Below are 26,375 nucleotides of genomic sequence, written 5' to 3'. Positions count from 1 at the left end.
ATCTTGCTTAACAAATTTACAGCAGCTGTGTAAAATTGTAAAATGCACTTTCCTTAACAAGAGTATGATGAGAAGGTCGATACAACCCTCATATTTGTGCGCTAACTATGAAGCTACAACCAGCAGTCAGTTAGCTTAGCTTAGCTAGGACTAGCTAGCCAAGACTAACGGTGTGAAACCGCAAGCTTGGCTCTGCCCAAATCTAAAGCCCACTGATTTATCTCCTTCACTTAATGCGTACAAAAATACATTGCAAAAACAGCTATTTATTGTTGAATGTGGGTTATTGTGTTAGACTATCTCATAACGGTTCAAAAAAATCGTTTTGCTAAGCTAAGCTAACCGCCTGCTGACTCCATCTTCATATTTATTATACAGACTTGACAGCGGCTTATCATGTAACTTTCCACAAGGAAATGTCACGCTATTCCTTAAAAAAAAAATGTATTCAAAAAAATATATGAGCTACGGAAAATAAGACAACAAAATAAAAAGAATGAAACTGTCCCATGAAGTACAACAATGTGTCTTTGGTGGATAACATGTGCCAAAATTGTAATCTACCTTTGTTTCAATGTGAAAGGGTCAAAGGAGTTGTCTGAATATAAAATCTGTTGTTCTGTTGGACTCAAAATGTTCCTTACGAAACACGTTTTATTTGTCTCTTCGCGTTGCTTTTGTGGGTTTTTGTGTCATCTCTCTGAATCATCCACAATAATCTACTTTCATCGACATGTAACCAACAGACCTGAAGACTTTGTAAACAGGCACTGAACATGTTGAAGCTGTTCACTATTTTTAACATGTTTTGTACTATTTTAATTCATTTTAGAAACAGGTTTATTTCAGCCATTGTTTTTTATTTCTTCCTTTATCTCAAAATACTCAAATTGTTGTTCATCATCCTCTTAACATCGCATAGATCACCGTCACGTTAACAGCGTGTTAAGTTGTGGTACATTTTGATCTACGGTTCAGTCTCTCTCTTTGTTTACACGATCTTGCATTAAGAGAAAACTCCAGTCTATGGTAACTGCCCTTGAATATCTGTAATTTAAATAGTGCTGCTAGAGAAAGAAATCTAAATGTAACAACTTACAATAAATACTCAATAGATTTTTGCCAAATGTGAGTGTGTCTTTCTTTGAATGGAGGTGTGAGAGATGATCAGTATACAACCTGTAGACAGTGTTTGTTAACATTGTACTGTGAGGGTGCATTATTTAATTTTGAGACACTTGCAACTTAAAATAAAAAGGTTTGTGCTCGCTATGAAAAGGAAGGGGTGAAGCTCTATGGATGGCAGTGATGGTCCGTTGTCTGGTCGGTCCTCCACTTTAGTCCAGACTGAAGTATCTCCTCAACTAAGTGATCATTTTGTACAGACATTCATGGTCCCAAGGGGATGAATCCTGCTTACTTTGGACTGAGTTGGGTCATTGGTCCACTTGGACAGGGGAATACTGAAGGGTCATGACAGCAGACTTAAATATTTCTTATCTGAACATTTAATTTAATCACCAGGTATTATAAATAAACATCCTGTGAATAGCCAACTGTTTGATCGAGACTAGGGTGACATTTAGTAGGAGACGACAGTCTGATCCTGCAATATTGTATGGATTTCCTGATCCATACTCAATTCCAGTTGGTGGCGGTAATGCGCCATGAAGTTGTTTCCAACCCCAATTAAATTCGAGAAGAAAAAGAAGCATGCACATTGGGAAAGAAAATGGCGACCTCATGACAGCCAGATAGCTCCTTTGTTGTTTTTGGCTGAAGAAGAAGAAAAATGCAAATAGAGAAAATATAATGTGCAACCGCTTAACGAAAACCATGCAGGTAACACTTCTTCTATGGTGCCCTGAGAAAACGAGTAACAATAAATCATTATCCTAAGTTTACCTCCCATCCTAACACACACATTTAAAACAATATAGACATGACCAGAGGTAGAAAGAAAAGGCAGCCTCATTTAAAAACGTCTTTATTTCATCAACCGGATCCAAGATCATGTTTTCAGACTTGTTTACATTCAGACAACAAGGTGAGACCACATGCTGAGGACAGGAGAAGAGGCAGGTTCGTGTGCATGGGTGTTCCCTCATACAATCCTCTGTATGTTTGTGTATATGTGTAACTTTTCATACAGTCCTCTCTGTATATGGGCACGAGTATGAGCACTCTCATAGTGTGTGTGTTGTCTCTCTCTCAGACAGTCTTTTGTTCAGTCGCCTCTGGGGCTGTTGAGACAGATGCTGAGTCCTCCTGGGTCTCATCTAATCCCTGGCTGCAGCCTCGGTCACCTGACTGCACGCTGTCTTTCAACGTGATGGCGGCGTTGGAGTAGGACGCGTCTATACTCTCATATGGCTCTGATGTCCACTGAGAAGGAGGAAAGAGAGGGGGCCACATTAGAGAAATATTCATTGTTTATAGCCTATACTGTTCATACATCATTTAAAACACACTACAACATTAGGGTGGTTGCAACCTGTCAATCAAAAGGCAGCCACACTCTATAAGGAGGGTGCAGCTTGTGTATAATGGGACTTTGCATGTCTGCCAGTTGATTTGTTCCCTACCTGTGTGGCTCTGCTGCTGGACCTGTGCGACGGCCCCATGGCGATGTTGACGCTCGAAGAGGACTGTGTATCGGTGGTGTTGCCCCCATCAGCAGCGGACAGCCCAGAGATAACCAGGCCACTGGAGAAACTACGCTTCCCAAACAGCAAGCTGAGAGTGGACGAAGACGAGGAGACCTGTGGAAAGACAGTAGTGTACAGTAATCACTGCGATGGGAGCGGAAAACACAAACAAGCTCATGCACAAACAATTATCAGAGACAGCAGGCTGTGTCGAAGAATAGCTTGTTGTCAATAATACACTATAATCACATGCTTTGGCCATCAGCTGTGGAACTGTTTCTTGAATGAATTTTTAAACTAAGTAGAGGTAATAACAACAACTCAATTCATGAGTCACATGTGAGCAGGGGTTTTACTGCTAAACATAACACTACTAAATTGTTGTCATTTCATGTTTCAGACAGGCACTACATTTATAGTAACTTGGAAGTGCAACTATTTGGCATGTCAGGATGTTTTCTTTCTAAATCTTGAATTTGAATATGCTGCATACAGTGTTTTCTTTAATGTGAATATTCCCCTTTGTATGTGGTACGTGAAGTCTTTATATATTAGATTTCAGTCTAATACATTATCTAACATGTCTTTTGTGTGTGTGACCAGTATGACCAGACTTGCCAGCTGTGAGATTTTAATCTTTCAACCATGTTCTGTAGTGTGTTGGCTAACAGAAGGTTCGGATGTACAGAAGTGTAAGGAGCTCGCACCTGGCTGGAGCGCTGCTGATGCTGCGCTGCCTGGAGCTGCGAGCTGATCCCACCTGCTCCTGAGAGACGAGGGACCTGGCGAGAGAGAGACATCGCTGTATTCTCCTAGTAAAGGCAAGGACGGAAGCTCAACATTGTGTGTGTGTGTGTGTGTGTGTGTGTGAATACCTGGGAGAATATAGAGGCTATGGATGTGTTAAAGGACAGCTGACTGTTGGACAGACGCTGGACGAGCCCGTGGGTGGAGCCTGAGTCCAGAATAGGCCCTGATTGGCTGCTGACGGGGGGACGCTGACTCTGAGGCTGCACTGACCGACTGCGGTACTCTCTCCTGGCTGCAGAAACACACACACACACACACTTTTATAATCGGGTTTAAAAATATAAAAACATAAAAAATACATAAAAAGCTGACTGAACTAACACAATGTTTTTGATGAAATATAATCAAATAAATCATTTATGTACAGACAATATTATTATTATGTACTTCAAATAAACAACATTAAATCAGGTTTAACTTCAGTTTAAGGTTGTCATAGTTTCTCTGCACTTTAGTTTTCACTTTCTGTTTTATTTTGTAATTCCTCTCTTTGTGTTTCACGTGAAGTTTATTCGTTCATTAAGTCATTTAACTGCGCATGTCTGCCTGTCTCTTTGCGTGAGGGTGCTTCCCATTGCTGCCTGTTCTCGAGATCGTGACAAAGGTAATGAACGTTTTAGAAGTAATAATGAATCATTGTTCGTACGGCAAACATATTCAATACCAAACTGCCTTAAAAATACCAGTTATACTTAAAGTAACAGAAACATAAAGGTAGCATTAGAACCCATTAGGGGGTGCTGAATTGAGCAATGGTGCATTTTATTGCTGATGAATTAAACTTTTAATTTGAAAGACGAAGCATGTGCCATTTCGAGTTTAATACGTTTTTCTTTGTCTCACTTTATAAATAAAGATGGAAAACTATTCAAAAATGAATAAAAACAACCAAAACTACAACATCACTGTATATATTATTGTATCTGTTGTATTGCATTGTATCTGCATTGAGTTTGTATTTGCTTTTCTTCAAGTCCAAACCCGGCAGCCCACTCACAAGTTCAATTGTTTGTTTTTTTAAGTTTAGAGGATTATGGTTTGAATAAGGTTCTGGTTTCAGTTAGGGACTCTAGAATCAATGTAGTCAATAGACATTTTCCACAAGGATGAGACACGTTGGTGTGTGTGTTTTTGTGTACCTGCGTTGTGGTGTCTGCGGCTGTGTGTTGTCCTGGCTCTGTGCTGGTAGAGGCTCAGGCTGTTGGACGTGACGGAGGACGGGCGGTTTTGGCTCAGCGAGGACGAACCACCAGTTCCGCAGTCCACATCCTCCATGTTCACACCACTGTTGCAGCTGGTCAGGTTGTCCTTACGCACCCTGCAGAACACACACACACAAGCACACAGCTTTGATTCATTTATTCATGTCCACATCAGGGCAAGGGACACAAACTGGCAAAGAGACATCAAAAATTTAGCAGGCCCCGACAATTCCAGCTGGTTAACCACACATAAATAGAGATGTTACGTAACTGTGCTACCATATGTGACACACACTAGTGCAGCCTGCCTCTTAAATTAGTTAAATGTGTTCTAGCTGGCAAGGCACAGCCCATCTCCTTGGCTCCTCAGCTACTTCCTGAAATTAAGACACCTTTAACTCGAAGTCGATGAAACAGGATTTACAAACTAATCTAATCTAAGGAGAGCTCAGCCTCTAAGAAGCTTAAGAGAGTCTCACGCATACACACAAACACATTAGCTGACCTGTAGAGGTTAATGCAGAGCCTTTACAATTAGCTATGCTGAAGGTAATATGTAAAAGAGAGGATGGAGGAAGAGAGGGAAGGAGGAAAGGAAGGAGCAACAACAAGAGTCAAAGCTTTTGGCTGCCCTTCACTCTGCAGTCCTCTTTCTCTCAAGTTTGCACTCCCACTGTCACTCCTGTGCATGTATTTAAAACTACATTAAGTTGGCAGGGAAGTCTCTCGACAGCACTGACTTCTGAAGTCAATATCTGTAAATCCACAGAGAAGCACTCATTCAGTATTACGCTACAGTTTACAGCTGATCCGGAATGATTTACACCAAATACAACCAGTTGAACAGGGGAACATTATGAGGCTACTGGCGTCTCATGTGTCATCGCAACGCTTTGTGACCTGAGGCTGTAAGAAGAATGTGAGCTTTTACTCTCAAGTGTGTGCTCGAACTAATGCCAAATACATTAAACGTATTCTTAGTATCTTATTCAAGGACCCTCAGAGACTGATGGTTGTTCCAGGAACTGAACCTGAGACCTTTTGGTTACAGCATTGTCTTTTCACCCACTGGACAGAATTAAATTGAAAATGATGAGGGACTAAAGCATGTGATGACTGTTCATTGAAGAGCACAGTGACAGGGGGGAGTTTTGAAGGAGGGTTAGGGTTGGACTAAGGAGGCAAGGAGGAAAAGACTGCACTCTTGACTGAGTGAGCAAGTGTGTGCAAGTTTTTAAAGATGCGAACATGTGTATTAGAAACTGACCGTAACCATTTAGAACAGAGCCAGGATCGAATGGCGTCCAGGCTTAAAGCACCTCCTCCGATGCTGCGGAGCGTACGGTGTGTTCCCGCGTACGATGTTGTTAGTGGTGACACATACCTTGAAGACAATCAAATAAAAGTCATGCTATCAGCAACAAGGGACCCCTGCGCATAAACAAAAGTGTAAAGCTAGGAAGTTAAAGGTGCAGTGTGCTGGATTTGGCGGCATCTAGCGGTGAGGTTGCAGATTGCAACCAACTGAAACTTATTTTCGAGTGATAATACACTAAAAAAAATATACTTATTACTACTGTTCAATGTCTGCCAATAGATCCCTCTAAATGCTACACACTGCTCCTTTTAAATACAAAAAGTTTTCAAAAACATGCATTCTGCAAAGGCAAAGTGAGCAACAACACAGAAACTTTCATGAAATGCAAACATTACATTCAATTCAAAACCTTGTGATGTTAATGCCATGCTCTGCACGTCTTAGTATAGCTGTGAATGACATACATGGGGTAGCCCAGTGGCTGGTCGCAGGACGAGTTCACCATGTTCCTCAGCGCCTGCTTCGAGTTCTGGATGCTGCCTCGTTCCGGGTTTCGGTTCCGTAGAAACACCAACTCCTGCTGCTGGCCAGCCCACAGACCTCGCACACACTCCTTATTGATCTGCAGAGAGAGACCACATCAAACAAATAATAATGGTGTTGTCCACCTCTAAATCTCACTAGTTAACACGTCTTGTTTGTTTATAGGTGGATTTTTAGCGGTTTCCAGTCTTTGGGCTAACCTAGTTGAGCTGGCAGTAGCTTCACTATTTAGTGAGAGACATGATCAAGTTCCCAAAATGTCGGACTCTTCCTTCGGGTAAAGTAACAATAATGTCAGGAAGTAGAGTGACATTTTTTTATCAACCTGACAAAATTACGTTCTTGTGGGAAGAAAAGAAAAGAAAAGGCAACACTGTAACTTATTTACATTCTATTAGAATGTAACTTTCTTTACATTCTAATGGAATGTAAAGAAAGTTACATTGTATTAGAATGTAACTTCTTTACATTCCAATAGAATGTAAAGAAGCTACAGTGTATAGAATGATTCTATTGAAGTTATTCCTTTTTTAAATGTTTTAGACGAGTCACTAATCACTTTAAAATAGTGATCATAGCTGATTTAACTTACAGACATGAGATTGATCTTCTCATGTCACTCTCATTATACAATGATATAAATTCATCCCCGTTTTATTGATATCTTACGAAATCTTACTCCTCACTTTTCGTGCGTTTTTCGTGCAAAAGTCCAGCAACATGAGTCTGTTTTCGCTTGTTACATGCATACTGTCTTTTCAAAATAAACTTCCATCTTCACAGGAAACAACTAAGGTTTAGGCCAGGCATGTCCAAAGTCCGGTCACACATGAATGCTTACATTTGGTTACATTGCTATTTGCTGTCATTGAAAATAAAATGATTAAATAACAATGTATGTATAGGCTACTTGTATTGTTTAAGATAATGTCAGCAGGGACTGTTGGCCCTTGGGCATTTTCACATTATCAAATCTGGCCCTCTTTGAAAAAGGTTTGGACACCCCTGCTTTAACATCATGCTTTAATATTGGACAAGTTTAAACTTTTAAGTGCCGCGAGGGTCATTTTGTCAAGCATCTGAACAGGGTCTCAGGTGACCACTTGTGATCATATTTCATGTTTGTCCTCAGTCGTACTCATAGAAAAGTCATTGTGATTGTTGTTTGGTTCGTTGTTATAGGTGGGAGGTTTGTCATACTTTATGCACACTACTGTCTGGCATTTCTCACCATCTCACATTATTAATTCACTTTCCGTAACATTTTTTTCCGCCCTTCTCAAACTTCTCAAACATCCAAACCACAGACACCCTCAGCCCTTTTACCTTGATGACCTTAAAGCTGAGGTGGCGTTTGTACAGCATGATGATCTTATACTCGTCCGTGCCGTCGTCGATCATGTGTCTCATTGTGAGCAGCGTGTCGCGGCTGGATAGCACCGCCTTACGCCAAGCGGGGTCACTCTCGTGGCAGATGACCAGGCTGCTGCGGTAGTTGGTGATGGCTTCGTACAAGATAGAGGCCTCCTCTGTCTCCTCCAGGCAGGTGAAGTGATCCTGAAAGGACAGGAAAAGGTTATGATGGAGCACAGTGGAGTTGTGATAATAGTTTTACAATCCCATAGTTACAGCAGCAGCCATTTAAAAGCACAACGCACTTTACCTGATGCAGTTTGAGGCTCATTCTGACCGCAGGAGCCACCACCTTCTGCAGGAGGTCAAGATCAGCAAAAACCCACTCGTCTTTAGTGGCGATGCGGAAGTCTCCTTTAAACAAGGTGTTGAAACCGTACAGAAATGATTCCAGACTTTGTGATTGAAGGAAGAGGTTTGTGGAGGACAAATGGAGAGAGAGAAAGAGGAGGGGGGGTTATGATACTATGAAACATCTTAGAATATAAACCCCACAAAGACAGAGTGCAGTGACCAATATCTGTTTGAATCATGTGTATAGTTAAAGATTTAGCTGCTAATGCCCCCCTCTGGTGTATTTGTCATACTGCAGGTAAATATCTACTGCTACGGATAATATTAGGAATCATTTTTCAGCACATTTTCAACCACTAGACTTAGACAACGATGTGTAATTTTTTCTGCATAAAAACATACATGTCAAGACGCAATTAGACCCTATTGCAAGCACAATCATTCTTCAATTCATAGTGAGAGTTCAACAAATGAGTCAATGAAATCCTCATGGCCTGCCGAATAACTGACTGTTGTCCCCATGAACTCGGTTCAGAGAGTGATATCAGGCATTTTATTTTATTTCTTTGCGTTGCTCTTTGGCTAAACAAGGTTTACCTGTTGGACATGTTGTGTGAGGCCGTGCCGAGGGATCTCCTCCCCAGGACGGAGAGAGCGTAAGACAGGGTCACTAAAGGAGAGTCTTCGTCACTGTCCACAGTCTGGACACAAACACAAAGACAGGGAGACATGAAGCGACTGGCATATGGGACAAAGATTAAAAAAAGAGTACAGATTCTGCTAAATTGTTGTTCTTTTTATGAGATTACAAGAGTCGTGTGACAATTCATTTTCACTATAATACAACTTTTGCTTTCCTTTTACTCATTTCACATTAATTAAAAAATAGAAATAGGAGAACTGAAACAATTAGTCAATCAACAGAAAATCAGCAATGTTTTTTCATGTTATTCTTTTTCTATGATATCATTTTAAAGGAGCAAATTTTAATGGGCTTTTTTCACTATTATCTGATATTTTTAAGACTAAAAAAATAATTGAAGTGAGTAAAATAAATACTGTTAGTTGCTCTAACCCATAATGAAGTCTGATAGAATAATTGTTAAGTGTTGTACCGTCTCCATCTTCCCAGCACAGTGCTGGATCCACTCCAGGTAGACGTTGCAGAAGCTGGCACGTGTCACGCCCTGCAGGCAGTGCACGTAGTCCTCATCGATCTTTACACTGAAGACCTGAGGGTCGCGCTCTATGTGGTGCCACTTGGTGTAGGACTGCAGCGCATCCTGGACGGTGGTGTCCTTGAGCCACGTGGACAGTTTGGGAGAGTGGATCAGGTAGTAGATAATACTCTGAGGGGAGAGGGGGAGGGAGGGAGGGAAGAAGAAGGAAGGACCAGATGAAAGCAAAATACTAAACACAAGGAAAGACCAAGAGAAATAATGGACTGTGTAGCTGCTGACCACATCTGGAGTTACTTTTGGCAAGCTGCCATTTGTAATAATAATTAATGCATAAGACACCGGATTGTCCATTTAAGACTTTAACCTTTTGGCAGGAAAATCTTTAAGAGCCGGTTGAGACAAGTGGAATATTCAACTTCAATCCGCCACTAAAGAGAGCGTGATTGAATATAACACATGCTGATGCCCTATCAAAGCTGTATTAGATATCTTTCAATACCAGTGACTCAGTATAATCAGAATGATAATTTGCATCTACATAAAACTGTGCTGAAAAAGAAGATTAACAGTAGTGTATATACTTTCTGCCACCAACAGCTGCAACCATATTTAAAATACCCCAAAACTGTGAAATGCTGAAATGTTGAACTTGGCAAAATATAAATATTGTGTAAAAAGCCAAATAATACCACTCTTATACCAATTAATACTGTATATCATATCTGTTTCAGTTGTTAAAATTAATTCATCATTTAGCACTGGGCATACTGTCATAATCATGGGATGTTTAGCTCAAAGATTCATGTCCAGGTGGAATTTTTAACTAGTAATGTTTTGTGGGAAAGAACACACACAAAACAAATGTATACAAAATAATAAATTCTACCGAACTTTCCTCAAAAAATAAGCTGAGCATGTAACTACTTTGCAGTGTTCATTTTGACAACAGTTGTGTATCAAGAGACACAACATTGGAAAAAAAAGCTACAGGACCTGATTAATATAAATATGTTGCCCAGTTAAAGAGGCAATACTTTTTTGCATACTTTAACTACGGTCACATAATTGTACGACATCTGTAAAATGCATAAACGCAAATGAAACGTACTTTCAGGTAGTAGGTGATGAGTAGCTTTCGGAGATCGTACACTTGTAGCATTGTGGCGGCGTTGTTCTCGCTGATGCTGTAACCCTCCAGCAGGTACTTGGTGGCCATCACCTCCCAGGCCAGCCAGCGCAGGTTGAAGGCCGCATTGCACGACAGCATGTGGGGCAAGTGACCCGGCTCGCAGCAGCAGCACGCATCGTCTTCCTCCACTCCCTCTGTGATGGCCTCCACCTCTCGCTGCTGGCAGTATGTACCTAGGATGGATAGAGTTGGAGGTATTAAGTCAAATGGCGAGTTGGCTTATCATTTCATTCAGAGAGAAGGATGGAAGGGAGGTATGAAGGAGCTATGGATGGTCAAACTTTACCTCTGAACTCCAGGCCCCTCAGCTGGAAAGTGACCAGCCCGTTGCCGATCTCGATGACGTGGACCAGGGCGTTGAGGTAGTCAGAAGCCAGGATGAAACAGTCTCCTGCGCTGTAGTTTCCCCATCGGCCCAGCATTAGGTCGCCACAAAGTGAGTGCTGCAGCGAGCGAGTCAGGTACTCGTAAAAGATGGAGTTTAGGTTGCTGTCATCACATCCTGCGAGAAAAAAAACAGAAAGATGGATGAATGGGCTTCAAGAAAGGACAGAAAGGAATCCCTTACTGATTCTAAACTACAAGAAGATATCAATCAAACAAATTATCTTTATCCAAAAGCTTCACAAGTAATCTTTCATATTTGACTGCTTGATTTCGGGAGGACATTTAGAAAGATATAGTCTGTAACGGATGTTGGTGCAGTTAGAAAGAACTCACCTGTCTCTTTATCTACTTGGGACACCAATCTGCTGTTAGAGTTGTCGATACGCTTTGTGCTACGATTGACGGGAGACAAAAAAACGGTCAAAAAAAAGCCCAAAAAGAAGTCAAAACTAGTGTAAAATATTGCAGCTGATGGGACAACAGCTTGCATATCAGTTTTGAGTCAGTTTTGAGAATTAAAAACCCGTTTTAAAATGATGATGTTGAAAAACACTGACTTAGACATCTTCTTGAAATCATTTAGTGAACTGTATTACCATTGTAGAGTTTCCCAAAAAGCAAACTCAAGATTTCAGTATTTGTCCTCTTGAAGATCTTAAACTGCATTTTATTCGATGCAGTCTACTGATCACTGTAAAAAAAACTCCACAGCCACCGGACAAACTTGAAACTAGATATTTTGAGATTCTGTTGTCTCAGTTGTTGTCCATGTGGTATTTTTTGTTGTTTGGCTGAGGTTCACATTGACAATCCTGCACAACTGCTCCCTTAAAACACCAACGTCTGACTCCAGCAGAGATGTGAGATCAGTTGATATTTATGTCGTGATTTCTAACAATGTCTAAATATAATCACAGGCTGCTTCACTGAAAATCACTGAAGTTTGCACAACAAAGCTGCAGGAGTATTTTTGGATTGCTCTCAGCGAGACAATCTCTCCCAACAATAAGTAAAAAGAGAACAGAGGGGTCACGTTATGTAAATGCCAGTGAGACAGCAGGAGGGTGTCTATCTGCTAATCTGCCCAGCTCAGCTCTAAAGGATGGGGATTGACTTCTCTTTCAGTAAATAAAAATGTTGATGTTATTATTCATTATCCAACTCATCGGGGCCTTACTTGTAGTTTCGCTCCCAGAACTTGATGGGCCTCGGATAGGAAGAAATGAAGATTGCGCTACCCAGGAATGGAGCCAGCGGGGTGTAGAAGACGGTGGTGAGCAGAGTCTGAAGCAGCAGCATGGCTGAGTCTGTACACGCACACCAGTAAAGGAAAGAAAAGCAGGTACTACACACACACACACACACAGACACACACAAACAGGTCTTAGAGAAAGGATACGAGGCACTGCAAAAGGCTGAGCAAAGGCATGAAAAGCGCTGCCCCAGGCGATCTGCCAGGGAGCGATGTAAACCAGGATGAAATGGAGCTTCAGCAAAAGCTCACGCATCTACACAGGAACAGAAACAACACAGTCAGTGCCCAACAAACAGACCTCGACAGTTATCTAACTCAAACAACCGTTGTTACATAGCCAAATAACATGATATCTATTACATCCCTCTACACCACCATAAATGCTGGCCTATATAATTAATCTCCTTCACTGAATATGTTATATTTCATGGTTTCCTACAGTAACATTTCAGTCAAGATCTTCAAAGTTTATGTTGCCTTTAATCAGCTCACAATACAGTTTTTGCTACTGTGTGCGGCCCTCCATGACGAGCAAATGGACCTGTGTGTGTGTGTGTATGTTTGTGTGTGTGTGTGAGATTCCACCTTGTGGAAAACAATAGACATGATGAAGAAGTCCAGCAGGAAGCTCTCAGAGAAGTGTGGACAGTCGAAGTGGAAAAAGACGAGTGTGAAGAGCAGGGTGAGGAACTGGAAGCTGGGGTCGCAGAACGATGAACGCAGGAGTTTCAGTCCAGCAACTGTTGTCAGGAGAACATCGCCGCTGGAGGCGGCACAAACAGGAGTTTAGACAACAGATTCACCAAGTGGTTCACCCCACACACACACACACACACACACACACACACACACACACACACACTCTGGATGGACAGGCAGACTTATGTGGGTAATGTGATGCTGTGTGTTTGTGGCTGCGTGTGTCCACTCACTGGATTCCCAGCTTCTTGCGATGACTGAGGGCGAAGCCGTCATTGGTGAGCGCGCTCAGCACGATGGCGGGGTACACCACGTACTTCTCAAAGCACAGGAGCCCCACGTAGAGTCGCTCGAACCACATCAGCACAGCGTCCTCTGTAACACAAGCAGGAATAACGACCTAGTTCAGGGTTTCTATAAGCATATATTTGTTGTTATTTTATCATTACAATCTTGATGACAAGACATTTCCAAATGCCTCATCCTATTGTACTCCGGCCAAGAAGCAAACTTTTTTTCCAATGGAAGTATGGAGCAGCACTAGCTCCGAAAGTAGGAGTAGGCAACAGTAGGCATGCTGACCTCTGGGTTCAAACTGGTGGTACTCCTTGGTCTTGAGAACCGGATGAGAAATCCACAACCAAGGGTGATGCTTCCTCAGCTGGGGGATCATGTAGTGGGTTACAAACCCTACAGTCCCCGCCAGAGCGTACAGCACGATGGTCACAAAGGGCTGAAGACAAGTTGGTATGCAAGGAAAGAAACATGATGGAAATGGATAATTAGACAAACCACTTGAGTTAGTATTCCTGCAAACCACGACAAAGACCAAAAGTCAATAACGGAAATAATCGAGGACCTCACCTTGAGAGACAGAAACACAGTACTCGCAGTGATGGCGAAGGTTAGGATGTAGGCAACAGAGCACACGACTACATCCGACAGCAGAATCTCCTTCTGCAGGGCACAAAAGAGAGAGCGGCAATCATTAACAATCTACACTGGATGAAAACACATTCGTTTATCAGACTCATTTATGTGTGAGATTATTTCTGTCTGATCGTTCTCAGCCTTCAATATCTGGAGATCAAAGACGCAGCCGCTTGAGAAGATTTAAGAGCTTCACAATCCTTATAAATACTGTAAAGGCTTGTTTTCTCTGATTCATAATTCCCTGTAATCACACATAGTGATTGACAGCAAGCATTGTTTTGTTATTTATTTAGTAACACTCTGCCCTCTCATACGATGTGCATGTTGATGAGCTTCGATTTTCTGTTGCATATCAAAACAAAAAAAAACGGTTCAATTACTGCTCAGAGGAGTAAAAATAACACTCAAACACAAACACATTACATCAGTTAATTTCTACATAATCCTCTTTAGTTACCATAGAGTTCTGCAGTTTCTCAGGTAGTGGGTCTTTACTATCCGTGTCTTCCTCCTCCTCTTCCTCATTCTCCACCAAAGCGGGCATTATCTTTGACTTAACCAGAGATCTGTAAATAAAAGTCTCATGTGTAGGAATTAGAGAATGGCATTTGTTGACTATAAAGAGATTGCTGTTACAAAACCCTGAATCAACTGACAGCAAAAATAAAATAAAAAATACTTTTCATTTTTATAATAAAGAAAAAAAGATTGTTTGACTTCTTATTTTGTATTTCAAACATATCTTTTATTTGGCATTTAACAGCTAAAGATTAGCCTACTTGAGCAGAATATGTCATGAAAGTACGAGACAAATAAAGAGTTTAGTATAAACATCAGCCATGCACCTCTCTAATTTCTAATTGAAAGAAATATTTAGAATTAAGAGTATAGCAACCAGGCCCAGTGTGGGCATGCAAACACACACACACACACACACACACACACACTGATATTCACATTAGCACGGATGGGTCGCTGCTCTGTCTGCTGAGGTGGTAGGAGAAGACCACCAAAAGGCCACAGAAACCAGAGAACAGGGCTGGAGTGTGCTGCTCATCCCACGGCTCCTGTAACCACACACACACACACGCACACGCACACACACACAGGTATGAGTCACACCATCATGCACCTTTAAATCCAGAACTGCTGCTTTTTGATCTTCACACTTTTAAAAATCTTCTTCCCTGCAGTTGCAATCGTGCACTCACTTTTGAAGGATGACTAGCAACATTCTTGTATGTTGCTGCAGCTCTACTTAGTTACATGGCTGCACGCTATTTATAACTGAACTCCCCATCTTCTTTTATTCCTATAGCCAAGAGAATGACTGTGAACACAAACTCTGGGGAAAGAAATGTCTTTTACCTATGCTCTGTTTTGTTTTATATCCAGTTAATTTGTACCTTGAGAGCTCCGAAGCAGAAACCGTAGAGCAGAGATAGAGCGATCAGACTGCGTAGGATGCCATAAACTGCAGAGATGAGACTCGTAGCAGCTGAGACACACAAATTAGAGTGAAGATGAAAATACATGCAGCAGTATTAAACAATGATAAATAAAGCCAAGTATACTGTAGTCTTAGATTTGTTTTATTTTTTAATCACCAAGAGGATTCACCTTTACTTAGAAGTCCTGAAACTGTATTTTCTCATTCACTTTAAACACTGAATACATAACACACCGGTTGAAGATAAAATAAGATAATCCTTTAGTCCACAGCAGAGGAATTTGCATTGTTACAGCAGCAAATGGAATAGTGCAATAACAAAAAGGATCGGTAAAAACAAACACAGGCATCAAACCAGAGCCACAGATCTACAGATGCATACAGAAATTACAGTTTACAGTAAAAACAGAAAATGTCATTGGTTCATGAACACAAGCATTACTGAAATGAAAAGATTAGAAACAGTTTTACCAACCTGTCCCTCCAAAAAAGTGCATGTCTATCTGCTCCAGCAGGTAGATAGTGAAGGTGTTGATCTGAGGGAAAAGGCCCACCAGGAAGGTGATTGGGAAGCAGTAGGTAAAACCTGTTTTATGCATTAAACAAAAGACATTTCTTAGTATCTGCAAAGGACAAATTACCGTTTTGATCAGGAAATAAATCAAATGACGTAATTATGTATTTCTCCTGGTACATTTATCCTTACCCACTAGCAGGTCTCGCAAGAAGCCCAGTGCGTCGTGGCAGACGATGGTGACTCCGTACAGGGTGGAGACGGGCAGGTCTTTCCTCCTCAGCAGGTGCTCCAGCATCCAGATCAGAGCGCAGAAGATGCAGAAGTAAGCCGCTCGGCTGTAGGCCACCAGCTGGTTGTGACCCTGGAGACACACAGATGAACACAAACAGGTTAGGATGGTTTAAAGTGCAACTAATACAGAGTTGGGTCATGTAAGGTTGCAGACAGAAGAATGAGACAAAAGTGGTCATATCCTCTGTAGACGCATGTAGGGCTGGGTAATGATTTAATATGATAATGTATCGTGATGAAATCATATATTGAGCTATCGTGACACACAATTAGGTCAAACTCACATGTGTTGGTGAAGCTGCATCTGGTTGAACACTCTGGAAAACAAAACGACAGTACAATACTTAACCACCATTTGTAAATTAACATGAAAACAATTGACAACAGAATCGTTATATGACATGTGCGTTCATCAGAGAGGAAGTGAGGAGGAGCAAATAGGAACTGGTAAGTCCATGGTCAGTTTTACTTTGTATCTACACCATGGCACACATTCTGAGCTCACACATCATTCGTTCCTCAACGCAAGTTGGTTTAAGTAGTGAAGTAGTGTTTCTTAGAAACGGTAAAGATTCAGCTAAATTGCTCAAAGCCATGGTTAGATAACCGTCTACTGAGATTTTGTATTTGTCTTACCTTCAGTAAGGAATACTGGCAGCTGGCGATGACCAGGCAGAACTGGAAGACCCAGAAGTCTTTGAAGCAGCCGTGGTTAAGAAGCACAAATCCCAGGAAGGAAACCAGAAAGGCCATGAAGACTGCAACTAGATTCTCCACAACTTCTTGGTTTCTACAGACAACCAGCACACACACAGGCATACAGAGGTTACACTGGTGCATTCAGTAGCTTATGAGACATACAGTATATAGCACATTCCTGTCTACAATTCATGAAAGGCAGACATTCAAGGATGGAATTACTGCTCAACTGCTGATTAAACTGAAAAGACACTTATTGATCAAATCGAAAAGATTTATCACAAATGTCTCTTAAATTCTATATTGTATTTCTGAGCTGAATATTGTGTATGATTTGATTTCTAGACTTTGGACTTCTGATCGTGTGGGCACAACAGCAGAAGAAGTTTGCGAGCAGTTTTTTGTGGATTACCTGTCCAAAAGAGCAAGCAGGGTGAGTCGGTCATATAAAAGGTTGATCACCTTCCCAGGAAACAGTTTGAGTTTGTAATAAATCTTCCTGGTCGGTTTCTCCTGAGTGGACGTCTCCGACGACTCGTCCAATGAGTCCTCTTCCTGACACACACAAACGCAAATAATGTCCCATGTAGCATATTTCAAAACACATTAAATTCAAAACACAGTTAGGATCATCATAAGTAGACAGTAGAACAACATACGTTTCATGAATACGCACAATACACACAGGGTGGTGCATTAATGATTCAGTAGAGTCTGTGTCTGCATCCAGCAGTGATGTAGACAACACTAATCTAATTTACCAGTTTAAGCTTTATTATCTATGTATTGATGTTTTTTCGTTATTCATGAATCCATTTTTATAAATTTGACGATTTAATTAGATATATTATGGGTCCTTGTGTGCATGCACAAGATACAAAGAAAACAGTGACCCACTCTTAGGAAAAAGGCTCCATTGCACTTCTATGGACTACTAGTGGTCAAAAACCCACTACCTCTAAATAACATCTTTGCAACACATTTGGAAGAGCCCTGACCATTAGTATGCAGAGCAAGAAAGAAAAAGTGAAAGCAGATGGACACCTGAAATATCTCAGGGTGCGTCCTTCGTGGCCGAAGCCTGTGTGCAGGGATGATGCGTCGCTGGAAAGGGCAGTCAGCGTGACCGCCTACCAGGCCGTCCTGGCACTCCGAGTTGGAAGAAGTTGACAGCAGGTCACTGAAGACACACACACACACACACACACACACACACACACATAAAACATGCTGATGTTAATCTGTGGAATAAACCTGATTGCATAGGCAGTGATGATAGTTTAAATGGAAGGGCAAGGGCAATAAGGTAAGAGGAAGTTAAGAAAAGCACATGGAATCAGTGGAGGAGAACATGCAGGTAGACTAAGCAATAAAATAAAAAAATGGGATGGAAATATGGTATCTGTTACAGGTAAAGGAAGAGATGATGAAGAGGTGGAGGAAAATATTGGACAGCAGTACCACATGTTGCCAGTGATGAGCTCTGCTCCCAGCGGCAGGTTGAGAGCTCTCTCTGCATACAGCTTACGAGGCCTGTCTCCTGGTGAGTCAAACACACACATTCAACTTGTCAGGCCATTTCTCTTTGGATGTGCAATTATGTGGGATTTCACTTTTTTTATTGTGCTACAGACAGACTTCTGAGAGACTGGACTACAACTAAAACTGTATAACTTACAACTAAAAAGCTGAACATCTTGGAGCCTTTCCAGAAAAATGTAATTCAATCTAGACGCTTTGGAGCCGATTCAAAAGTGGAGCCATCAGCTACTGGCAGAGCCTTGGACACATACTGTGTATTTGTTTAAAAGATCAAAATACCATCAGACTATCCCAGCACAAATGGACTCCTAAATTATGGATGGAGTCTATTTACTGTTATTTTGTTTTGATGTCCAAGGCAAATTCATCACTGGGACTCTCACTCTTAAATCTTATCCTAAAACATATCATGGACCTGGAAAACTGTATCTACAGCAGGATAGTGTTGCCAGATGTGACTCACATGAGTTTGTCTCCGGCACGGAAAAAAACCATTTCATTTGAACCCTTAATAATTGGAGAGTGGCTGCTCACTGTGTACAGTATGGAAGGTGTAGGCATCTTCTTTGTTGGTGGCCTCTGGTCTACAGATGACCTGCAGCATGGAGCTCTCTGACTGAGAGGTTTGTGAAGGCAGCGAGTCATAGTCTGGATCCTTCTCTCTGTCCGTTTGTGGACTGCAGACAGGAAACACAATCAACTGGACATCCTGGATGGATGAGTGAATTTAGCTATGTGGATATTTTTTGGAGCATGTGGGTGTGAAGGCATGAGTACCTGTCAGGGGAGACTATTGGGATTTGTGTAGGTGGTATGGCCTTCAGTGAGTCTGTAGGCAGACTGGTGGGTGGTTTCGGTCTCTCTGGTTTGTTATCTGTGTTGGTCTCTATTATCGTCTCATCTTGTCTGGACGTCACGCTCAGATTCTCTGCAAGCAAACCAAAAGAAAATGTTTTTTTACTAAAACAACAAACACAAATTGTTTTTTATACCAGTAAATGTAAAGCCCACATTCATATTTCTTTACCATTTCATCAATATTCTTATGTTAATGATGGAAGGCATCGCTAATAGTGATCAACCCACAGAGAATTATCACATGACTCTGCTGTTCCTCTCAGCTCTACGGAAAGTTGTAGCTGCTTTTTTAGCTAGACAACCTCTCTCATCAGCAGGCAGCTGTTTACAAAGAACAAGCTCTGTTTGCTACCTGCCCAGCACCAAAGCAGACAAAGTTAGCAACGAGCTGGTGAGCACTGTGGAACATTTATCAAGCTAATAGGTAAATGGAGTTGGTGGAGACCAAAAACGGAACTAAAAGGAGGGTGAAAATTGGACTCATCAAGTGACCAGAATGCAAATTTTGCTACATGTCTGCTGGATGTGCAAATTGGCAACTGTTTGCTAACATGTTCGACACATTATTCTGGTAACAAGGCAATGCTGTGTTACCAGCTTGTTCAGCTGCACCAGAGAAAAACTAAATCAATGCAGATTTAACCAGAGGAGTCACCAGTTAAACAAAATTAAGTCTACAAGCACTCTAGCTGCCGAATTTATCCCATTTGACCAAAATGGTTTATACAAACTGAGCAAATGAGTGACCTCCTGCCCAACATTAACATCCTGAGACCCTATTTGGGCTAAAATCACACTAGTAATTTGAACTAAACAGAAAATATTATCAAAATGAATGTACCATAACGACATATCTACATTAGCATAGTATTAGTCTGGAGCTTTAACCTTAAATTGCTGATGCCACCATGCTCAAAGCAACAGTAGGAATCTATTTCAGCTTATAAAACAATGTTGGCATTGCACTTCTTTGTGCACTAATATATAAACATCTGCATAAACCCTGACCCTATGAAACGGGCAGATAAAGGACGTGGAGGTAAAGCAACGAATCCTCTTGCTGAGATTCACCTTCCTCTGCAGTTCCCGCTTCCTCTTTGCATTCTGGCCTCTCGTCTTCCTGTGTGCTGGCTCCTCCCCCTCTGGTACTGAGGGACCCCAACAAGGAAACAAACTCCAAGAAGTTGGATTCGTTGGGAATCTGGCCCTCCTTCGCCTCCAGATCTGACTTGGAACTGGTCATCATCTGATAAAGAGACAAATGTTTGTGAATGGACAGAAGGACGGAGATAACTAGAAATAGAGACAGAGCTAAACTGCCAACATACTGTTGTGATATGTGAGCGGTCTGAAAGTAACACGGCATCCTTCCCACTGTCCATGCTCAGCCCGCGGATGTGAGTTCTTCCCCCGAGCCCGTAACGGCCCAAAGCTGCAGGCAGACGCAAGAAACCGTGTGAATCCACATTAGGATCCAGAGGATCGGTGTCATCGTGGTGGGAGTGGACATCGATGCCCGATGAGCTGTTATCATTAGTCAGCTGCGGGCTCTGTGTGCTGTCATCAGTTATCTGAACACCGAGATGTTCCTGGTCTGGATCTGGACACTCCAGTGTGGTGGACTCAGAAGTGTTTGTTTCTCTACACAGGTGAAACTCTTCACTTTGGCTTGCTGTCTGTTGCTGTTTCGGGGTGGGGTCATCCTCTGAGTCAGCCGCTTCCTCTCTCTCTTTCCCCTCCTGCTTCTCCTTCTCGGGAGAGTCAAAGGTGATGACGGGGATCTTGATGTGACACTCTCCTGCATCCATCTGAGCCTTGTAGGACACACACACACACACACACACTGTATTCTCCAATGTAACAACACATCAGACATAAACCTGTCCACTATTCAGGTAACAATCATGAGCACCAGTCATAGAGACATGAGCTTAAACATCATGACAGGACATTAACGTTTAGATTCAGCAGTAGATTCCAATGATTTTTTTTACAACAGGAGCTGATTTCATGTAGAACATTAAAACTACCTGTGCATTTTCCAGAAGACTCTGCTTGACACTCTCCTCCAGCTGAGCAGCAGTCTGCGGGTCACAGCTCATGGTGATGATGATCTTGACTGTGTCGCTGTCGTCCAGGTGAGCCGACGATGGCCCCGAGCCAGAGCTGTCGACCAGAACCACCTCAATCTCATCAGAACAGTACGTCTCCTCCACCGACTCAGCCTGAGAAACAAGTGGGAAGAGGTTCTACCGATGATGTACAAAATAACCACAATGCAATGACAGTTGAGTTGCTTTCTATTAACATACTCTTGAAATTTAGACCTCCCAAATGTAACAACTAACTGCTGGCAGACTTACCTGTGCAGGGGAATCTGGGGTGTCGATGAAATCAATCTGGTGGTCCTGGGGAGTCCCCAGGGAGTTGTTGTTGGCGGTATCTGGGGGCTCTTTTTGCCCCTCGCTCTCCTCCTCGCTCTCATCTTCACTTCCCTTGGAGGGGGGCAGACCTTCATCAGCTGTTTCTCTGTCTGCACTGTCTTTATCCTGACAGTCTTTTATTCTGTCCGGCTCTTTCTCTGTTGTTGTTTCCTGCTCCGGTTGCTCTCTGTCAGTCATCGAGCTCGGAATGTCCACTCCGTCTTTCACAGGCACAGTTTCAATTATTTCCGCATCCATTTTCCCCGTCCCACTCGCAGATCTGGGCCTCTTTTCTACCCTTTCAGCTCGGGATGGGGTCCTCTGCTGGGCCTGCAGCAGTGGGGCGGCCTGGTCTGGATTGGGGCTGGAGAGGTCATCTGGAGAAGGGCTTGGGTGCAGGCCTCCCTCCACAGGCCTCTCGTCTGCAGCACTCTCACCCTGTCCTGGAATGAAATTAAATGCAAATCCAAATGTTTGATTTTAAGTGTAATATTAATAAAACTGCTCTAATCATAAAATCCCTGCCATGGAAATTCATATTTGGCTGCAGTGACAATACACAAAGCCCACACTACAGCAGTATTTGTCAGTGATAGATAAATATCTTCCCATTGCAATACAATGAAAAGCAGAAGGGGGGGAAATCCTACTGCTATTAAAAACGAATACATTTTGTTACGTCGGATGCAATATACCACAGTGTTTATATCCCTTTTTTCAGTAAGCTGACTTTGTTCTGTCCGTGCATTAAGTCGTACTTTTACTGGAACCAGTCAGCTGGTCTTGTTGGCTGGCTGCGAGTTCTGTGCTTGTCTGAGCACATTTACAACAATGATGTGTTTGCAGAAAAGGAAGTTGTCGATCTACATTGTCTAAGGAGCCATCGAGTGCATTAGGGAAGAGGAACAGAGTTGGCTTCCAGCACAGATCTGACGATACACTAAACACCCGTTTCCCCCTAAATGACATGCAAGGCCTCGATAGCGACAACTAGAGATGTCTTTCTTTCTTCATGCTGCCTTTATTCTATAGGTGTATACATATCACTTTGACATACTGTTAGCATTATTTTTAGCATACAACAGAATCACTAGGAAGTCAGCAACAGCTGAATCAGAATTATCTGTATGAAGCAAGCTGCATAACAATATGTAAATGAACCCTCTGCAAACATTCAGCCAAACGACTGACCCGGTGGCACCAATGACACCAATTTTGAGTAAATAATAAGAAGGGAGTGAGTTTTCGAACCAGCAATAAGTTGTTGGAAATATGCAGCAGTCCGATTTGTTTTAGCCAAAGGAAGCTGGCCTGAGCCTGACTGATGAATTAGCAGAAATACTGAGTACTGCCACATTAAGAAGCCACAGCATCTCGGCCCTGCCACAGATTGCCTCGTGGCTTGTATGGAAGCATCTGCATTTGTTTTAGGCTTCTCCACTCATTCGTTCAGATTTTTTTTCTTTAATGGTTACCCATCTGTATCTCAGTCGAACCCAGAGAAAGATCAGCTTCACCTTCCACAGTCTTCCTCTCCTCCTCTGACTTCAAACAGTCCTGCGTGAAGGAGAATTCAGGGACATTTGATTAACATAAGGACAGAATGTAGGTCAACACAGTGTTGTTCTGCACCGTACATCCATATCTCGCGGTCACTCACCACCCCAATCAGTCCCGGGTCAGTTTCAGTCTGTTTCACCGTCACCTGGATCACCGGACTGGTACGTTTCAGAGCCAACATCGTCATGGCAACACCGTCTGGGACCGTGCTGCTCTTCCTATGAGACAAAAGATAAGAGACGGGGGGGGAGGAATTAAATGAGGCGATGGACAGAGATACATCAACATGTCTCTTTCAGAATAAATCATCTGACTTTCATTCCCAGCCTCTGATGTTTCAAACTAAAATCCACTCATTTTTAGGGATGAGGAAGCTGTAAAAAGTGTGTCTGGACTTGCTGTTTCATCTCTCCACAGCCACGGAAATGAAAAAGAAATACAGTCTTACAGGGAACAGGAAGTGATGAGTTTTCTTTTATTAGTCTACTGAAGATCGCTGACCTCCCCTCATTAGCTAGCTCAGTCATCGGAATGAAGTGGAAAAAGTCTACTCGATCACGAAACCAATCTGATCTCAAAGAACGGAGCGCCATTCAGTTATACTTAGTGGCATTATTTTAAAAGGAGGTCTCAGGCCCAAATGTACAATTTCACATAAATAATTAAGTTGTATCATTAGTGATTTAGCCCTCTGGCCTAGAATTTGTAATGACTAACCTGACCGAGAGCAGCTTAAGAGACAAAGAGCTAAAAAAATCCCCTTTGTTAAATGTTCATACGCTGTATATCTCTCTGAAGGACCTCCAATACATCCATACAGGTGAGACCACTTTGGGATTTTTTCAGCTACTTCAGATTAATCCCTATGGCTGTAGTATAAGTGTGTGTATGTGGGTTTACCTGACGCTGGCGGGCAGGCAGGAGTCCGACGCATTACTTTTCTTCTCTGGAGCCTTGCTGAGATCAGAGACGCTGCTGCGGACCACCGCCTCGCCCTCGTCGAACATCAGGTGCAGCCGATAGTTGGCCAGCTTGATGAGGATGAAGAAGACTGTGATGGAGGTGCAGTAGATGCTCAAAGCCATGGTGGTAGGGGGCAGGGCCTGTGGAGAGGAGAGGAGCTTCATCAAATTCAAAACGACATCTCCAGAGTCCTGACTCCACGAAAACAGTGTTTGATTCAGTGCTTCACGCGGTGCTTTGTCTTCTCATCTTATTATAAGTAGGTGAAACTCTGCTGAAGGTAAAGCGTATTTGCAGCCACACACATGTGTATCAAAGGCTCAGTGAACCACAAGATCCAATTTGATTAACTGGTGGATTGGTGAAGATTATTGATCCCCGGTGGAGGAATGGCCCATAAAGAACAGGAAGATTAAAGAGAAAGCATGTGCATCATGCTGATACATGAGTCGTACTGATCTGGAGAGATTCTTGCTGTGTTGGATATGGACACATATCGATGTCTGCCAACACGGATGCATAGCCCAGTGTCATTATACGCAATCATTTATCTGGTGAACGTCTCCACCAGAAAGCTTGTGGGTGTTTTGAAACAGACTGTTAAAACTGTCGGCAACAGCCTTTGGTGTCAAAGCTCTTAGTTGTCGGAGCTGTCACTCTCACATCAGAATATGTTGCTTTGCCTCACTAACTCACTGATTCATGAGTGGCTAATTTGGGGTTATCATTCTGAACCCACAGTACCTACAAATTAGCCCCGGTGTATTGCTCTGAGACGGGAGAGCAGCGGAGTGGGCAGCAATCGCGTCACATAATCTGCAACATCTATCATCTAATCTAGATAAAACCGGTTACTGATAATCCTCTGCTCCATACAAATGTTATCAAAGTTATTTATTCACATACAAAAACTGCCAGTGATCTGCCGTCAGATCATTAATTGGTCACCCTTTCAGTTTGTTTGTTGTTGTCTGTTGTTGACATCATACTTCATCACAGCTCAGGTCAAGCTGTTTGACCTGTCGCAGCCACTCTTTCCTTCATTCATGCCACCATATCCTGCTGTATGACTATGCCTGTGTCATTTTTGTTCTTACTCCAAATCTACTGATATCCACATATCCTACAAGGTAAACATCGGTAACATATCCCAGATGGAAGTTCCTCAGTCAGGTTATTATGACTGGGTGTATTGCAGCCTGTGTTGCAGCTATTTTCAAAGGCCATGACATGAAAATATCATTGAACCGCGGCTTCACGCCCCCTGTCTATCCCACTGCCACATCCAGGAGCAGCCATGCGTTCCGTCACTGCATGCAGGGGGAAAAAAATACTGCGACAGTGTTGTTCTCTCTAGTATTTCCCTCAGTAGCAATCAGACAATGAGGGGTGTTAGTTTCTCACATGCCACCGCACGTTTATCCACGAAAGGATAAAAAGCGCGCATGAAAAAAAAATAAATAACGCTACCTATGGTACCGTGAGCCCCTCACACCCCCTTCACGGCCTTGGACGTCATGTTCCCTCATAAAAACTCACCAGATGGAGAGACAGGGGTAACATCAGGAGAAATATCCACAGATAGAGGTGGCAGGAGTTGTTGAATTTGTTCTGGTCCGGGTCGTGGTACCAGCCACCGGTCACAGATGCCCAGACTCCCTGACGCAGGGTCTGCACAACCTGGGAGCCCATCTCTCCTTCGCTCTCCTCCTCTCCGCTCAGGTTGGACGGACGGATGCTGCTGCTGCTGCTAGGCTACAATGAAATGATCTCCTCTAATGCATGCTACTGTCGCTACGCCTCCATGTTGGGGCGCTGCAGCACGTCTCCTGAGCCTTCTCTTTCATACCTTATTCTTCTGTCTTCCTCGGTGCTGTCCTCTCGTCAGCATTTTCCCATCCCAATGTCGATTCGCTCATTGTTGCTGCCGCGGTCCTCATCTTGTCCTGTTCGTCTCTCTCCTTCCCCCTCTCCTCTATAGCTGCCTGCACAGATGCGCAGCTCTGACCGCCTCCCCTCACTTTTCCCACTCCTCCTCCTCTCCGCCTCCCTCCCTCTCCGTCCTTTCCTATTATATGATTCGCACCTTCAGTGTTTATCTGCACACACACGCAGCCACGGCCAGTCTGTTTTCAGGGAAAAAGCAGTCAAACACACATTGTGCATGATATGTATGCGTTGATGACTATACGCAAACCTA

General features: G+C 42.7%; 1 protein-coding gene across 2 annotated transcripts; it reads right to left on the bottom strand.

Annotated features, from left to right (window-relative positions):
• Nucleotides 1-1,970: 1,970 nt before the first annotated feature.
• Nucleotides 1,971-26,194, bottom strand: pcnx2 (pecanex 2). 2 transcript variants are annotated; one of them, XM_031873811.1, is made up of 40 exons: nt 25,715-26,194; nt 24,113-24,315; nt 23,313-23,430; nt 23,128-23,209; nt 21,593-22,095; nt 21,260-21,454; nt 20,558-21,043; nt 20,301-20,475; nt 19,149-19,299; nt 18,906-19,048; nt 18,291-18,369; nt 17,874-18,009; nt 17,242-17,384; nt 16,767-16,920; nt 16,415-16,447; nt 16,029-16,200; nt 15,798-15,908; nt 15,279-15,370; nt 14,830-14,939; nt 14,330-14,438; nt 13,804-13,896; nt 13,522-13,672; nt 13,173-13,314; nt 12,826-13,003; nt 12,385-12,493; nt 12,163-12,292; nt 11,319-11,377; nt 10,885-11,100; nt 10,518-10,771; nt 9,344-9,577; nt 8,826-8,929; nt 8,185-8,329; nt 7,848-8,078; nt 6,443-6,600; nt 5,928-6,044; nt 4,598-4,776; nt 3,524-3,690; nt 3,356-3,430; nt 2,586-2,762; nt 1,971-2,385 (listed from the first exon to the last, which is right to left on the bottom strand). In XM_031873811.1, exons 1-40 carry the CDS (start codon nt 25,865-25,867, stop codon nt 2,212-2,214), a joined length of 6,441 nt encoding a protein of 2,146 aa, XP_031729671.1. In that variant the 5' UTR covers nt 25,868-26,194; the 3' UTR covers nt 1,971-2,211. The 2 variants fall into 2 exon arrangements, with proteins under 2 accessions (XP_031729671.1, XP_031729681.1); XM_031873821.1 differs by having other exon boundaries at nt 23,170-23,209.
• Nucleotides 26,195-26,375: the final 181 nt, after the last annotated feature.

Source organism: Anarrhichthys ocellatus, unplaced genomic scaffold, assembly GCF_004355925.1.
Source record: "Anarrhichthys ocellatus isolate YVR2014 unplaced genomic scaffold, GSC_Weel_1.0 scaffold3, whole genome shotgun sequence".
Lineage (NCBI taxonomy): Eukaryota > Metazoa > Chordata > Actinopteri > Perciformes > Anarhichadidae > Anarrhichthys > Anarrhichthys ocellatus.
This window is presented reverse-complemented; position numbering and strand designations above follow the sequence as displayed.

Bases quoted from the DNA above. Each gene is read 5' to 3' on its own strand.
- pcnx2 (XM_031873811.1), bottom strand. From the start codon at position 25,867: ATGGGCTCCCAGGTTGTGCAGACCCTGCGTCAGGGAGTCTGGGCATCT. The intron at 19,049-19,148 runs GTACTCATGCCT...TCCTGTCTGCAG, and splicing joins CCAATAGTCTCCCCTGACAG to TCCACAAACGGACAGAGAGA. The intron at 16,921-17,241 runs GTAATCCACAAA...GGTTGTCTGTAG, and splicing joins CTGCTTGCTCTTTTGGACAG to AAACCAAGAAGTTGTGGAGA.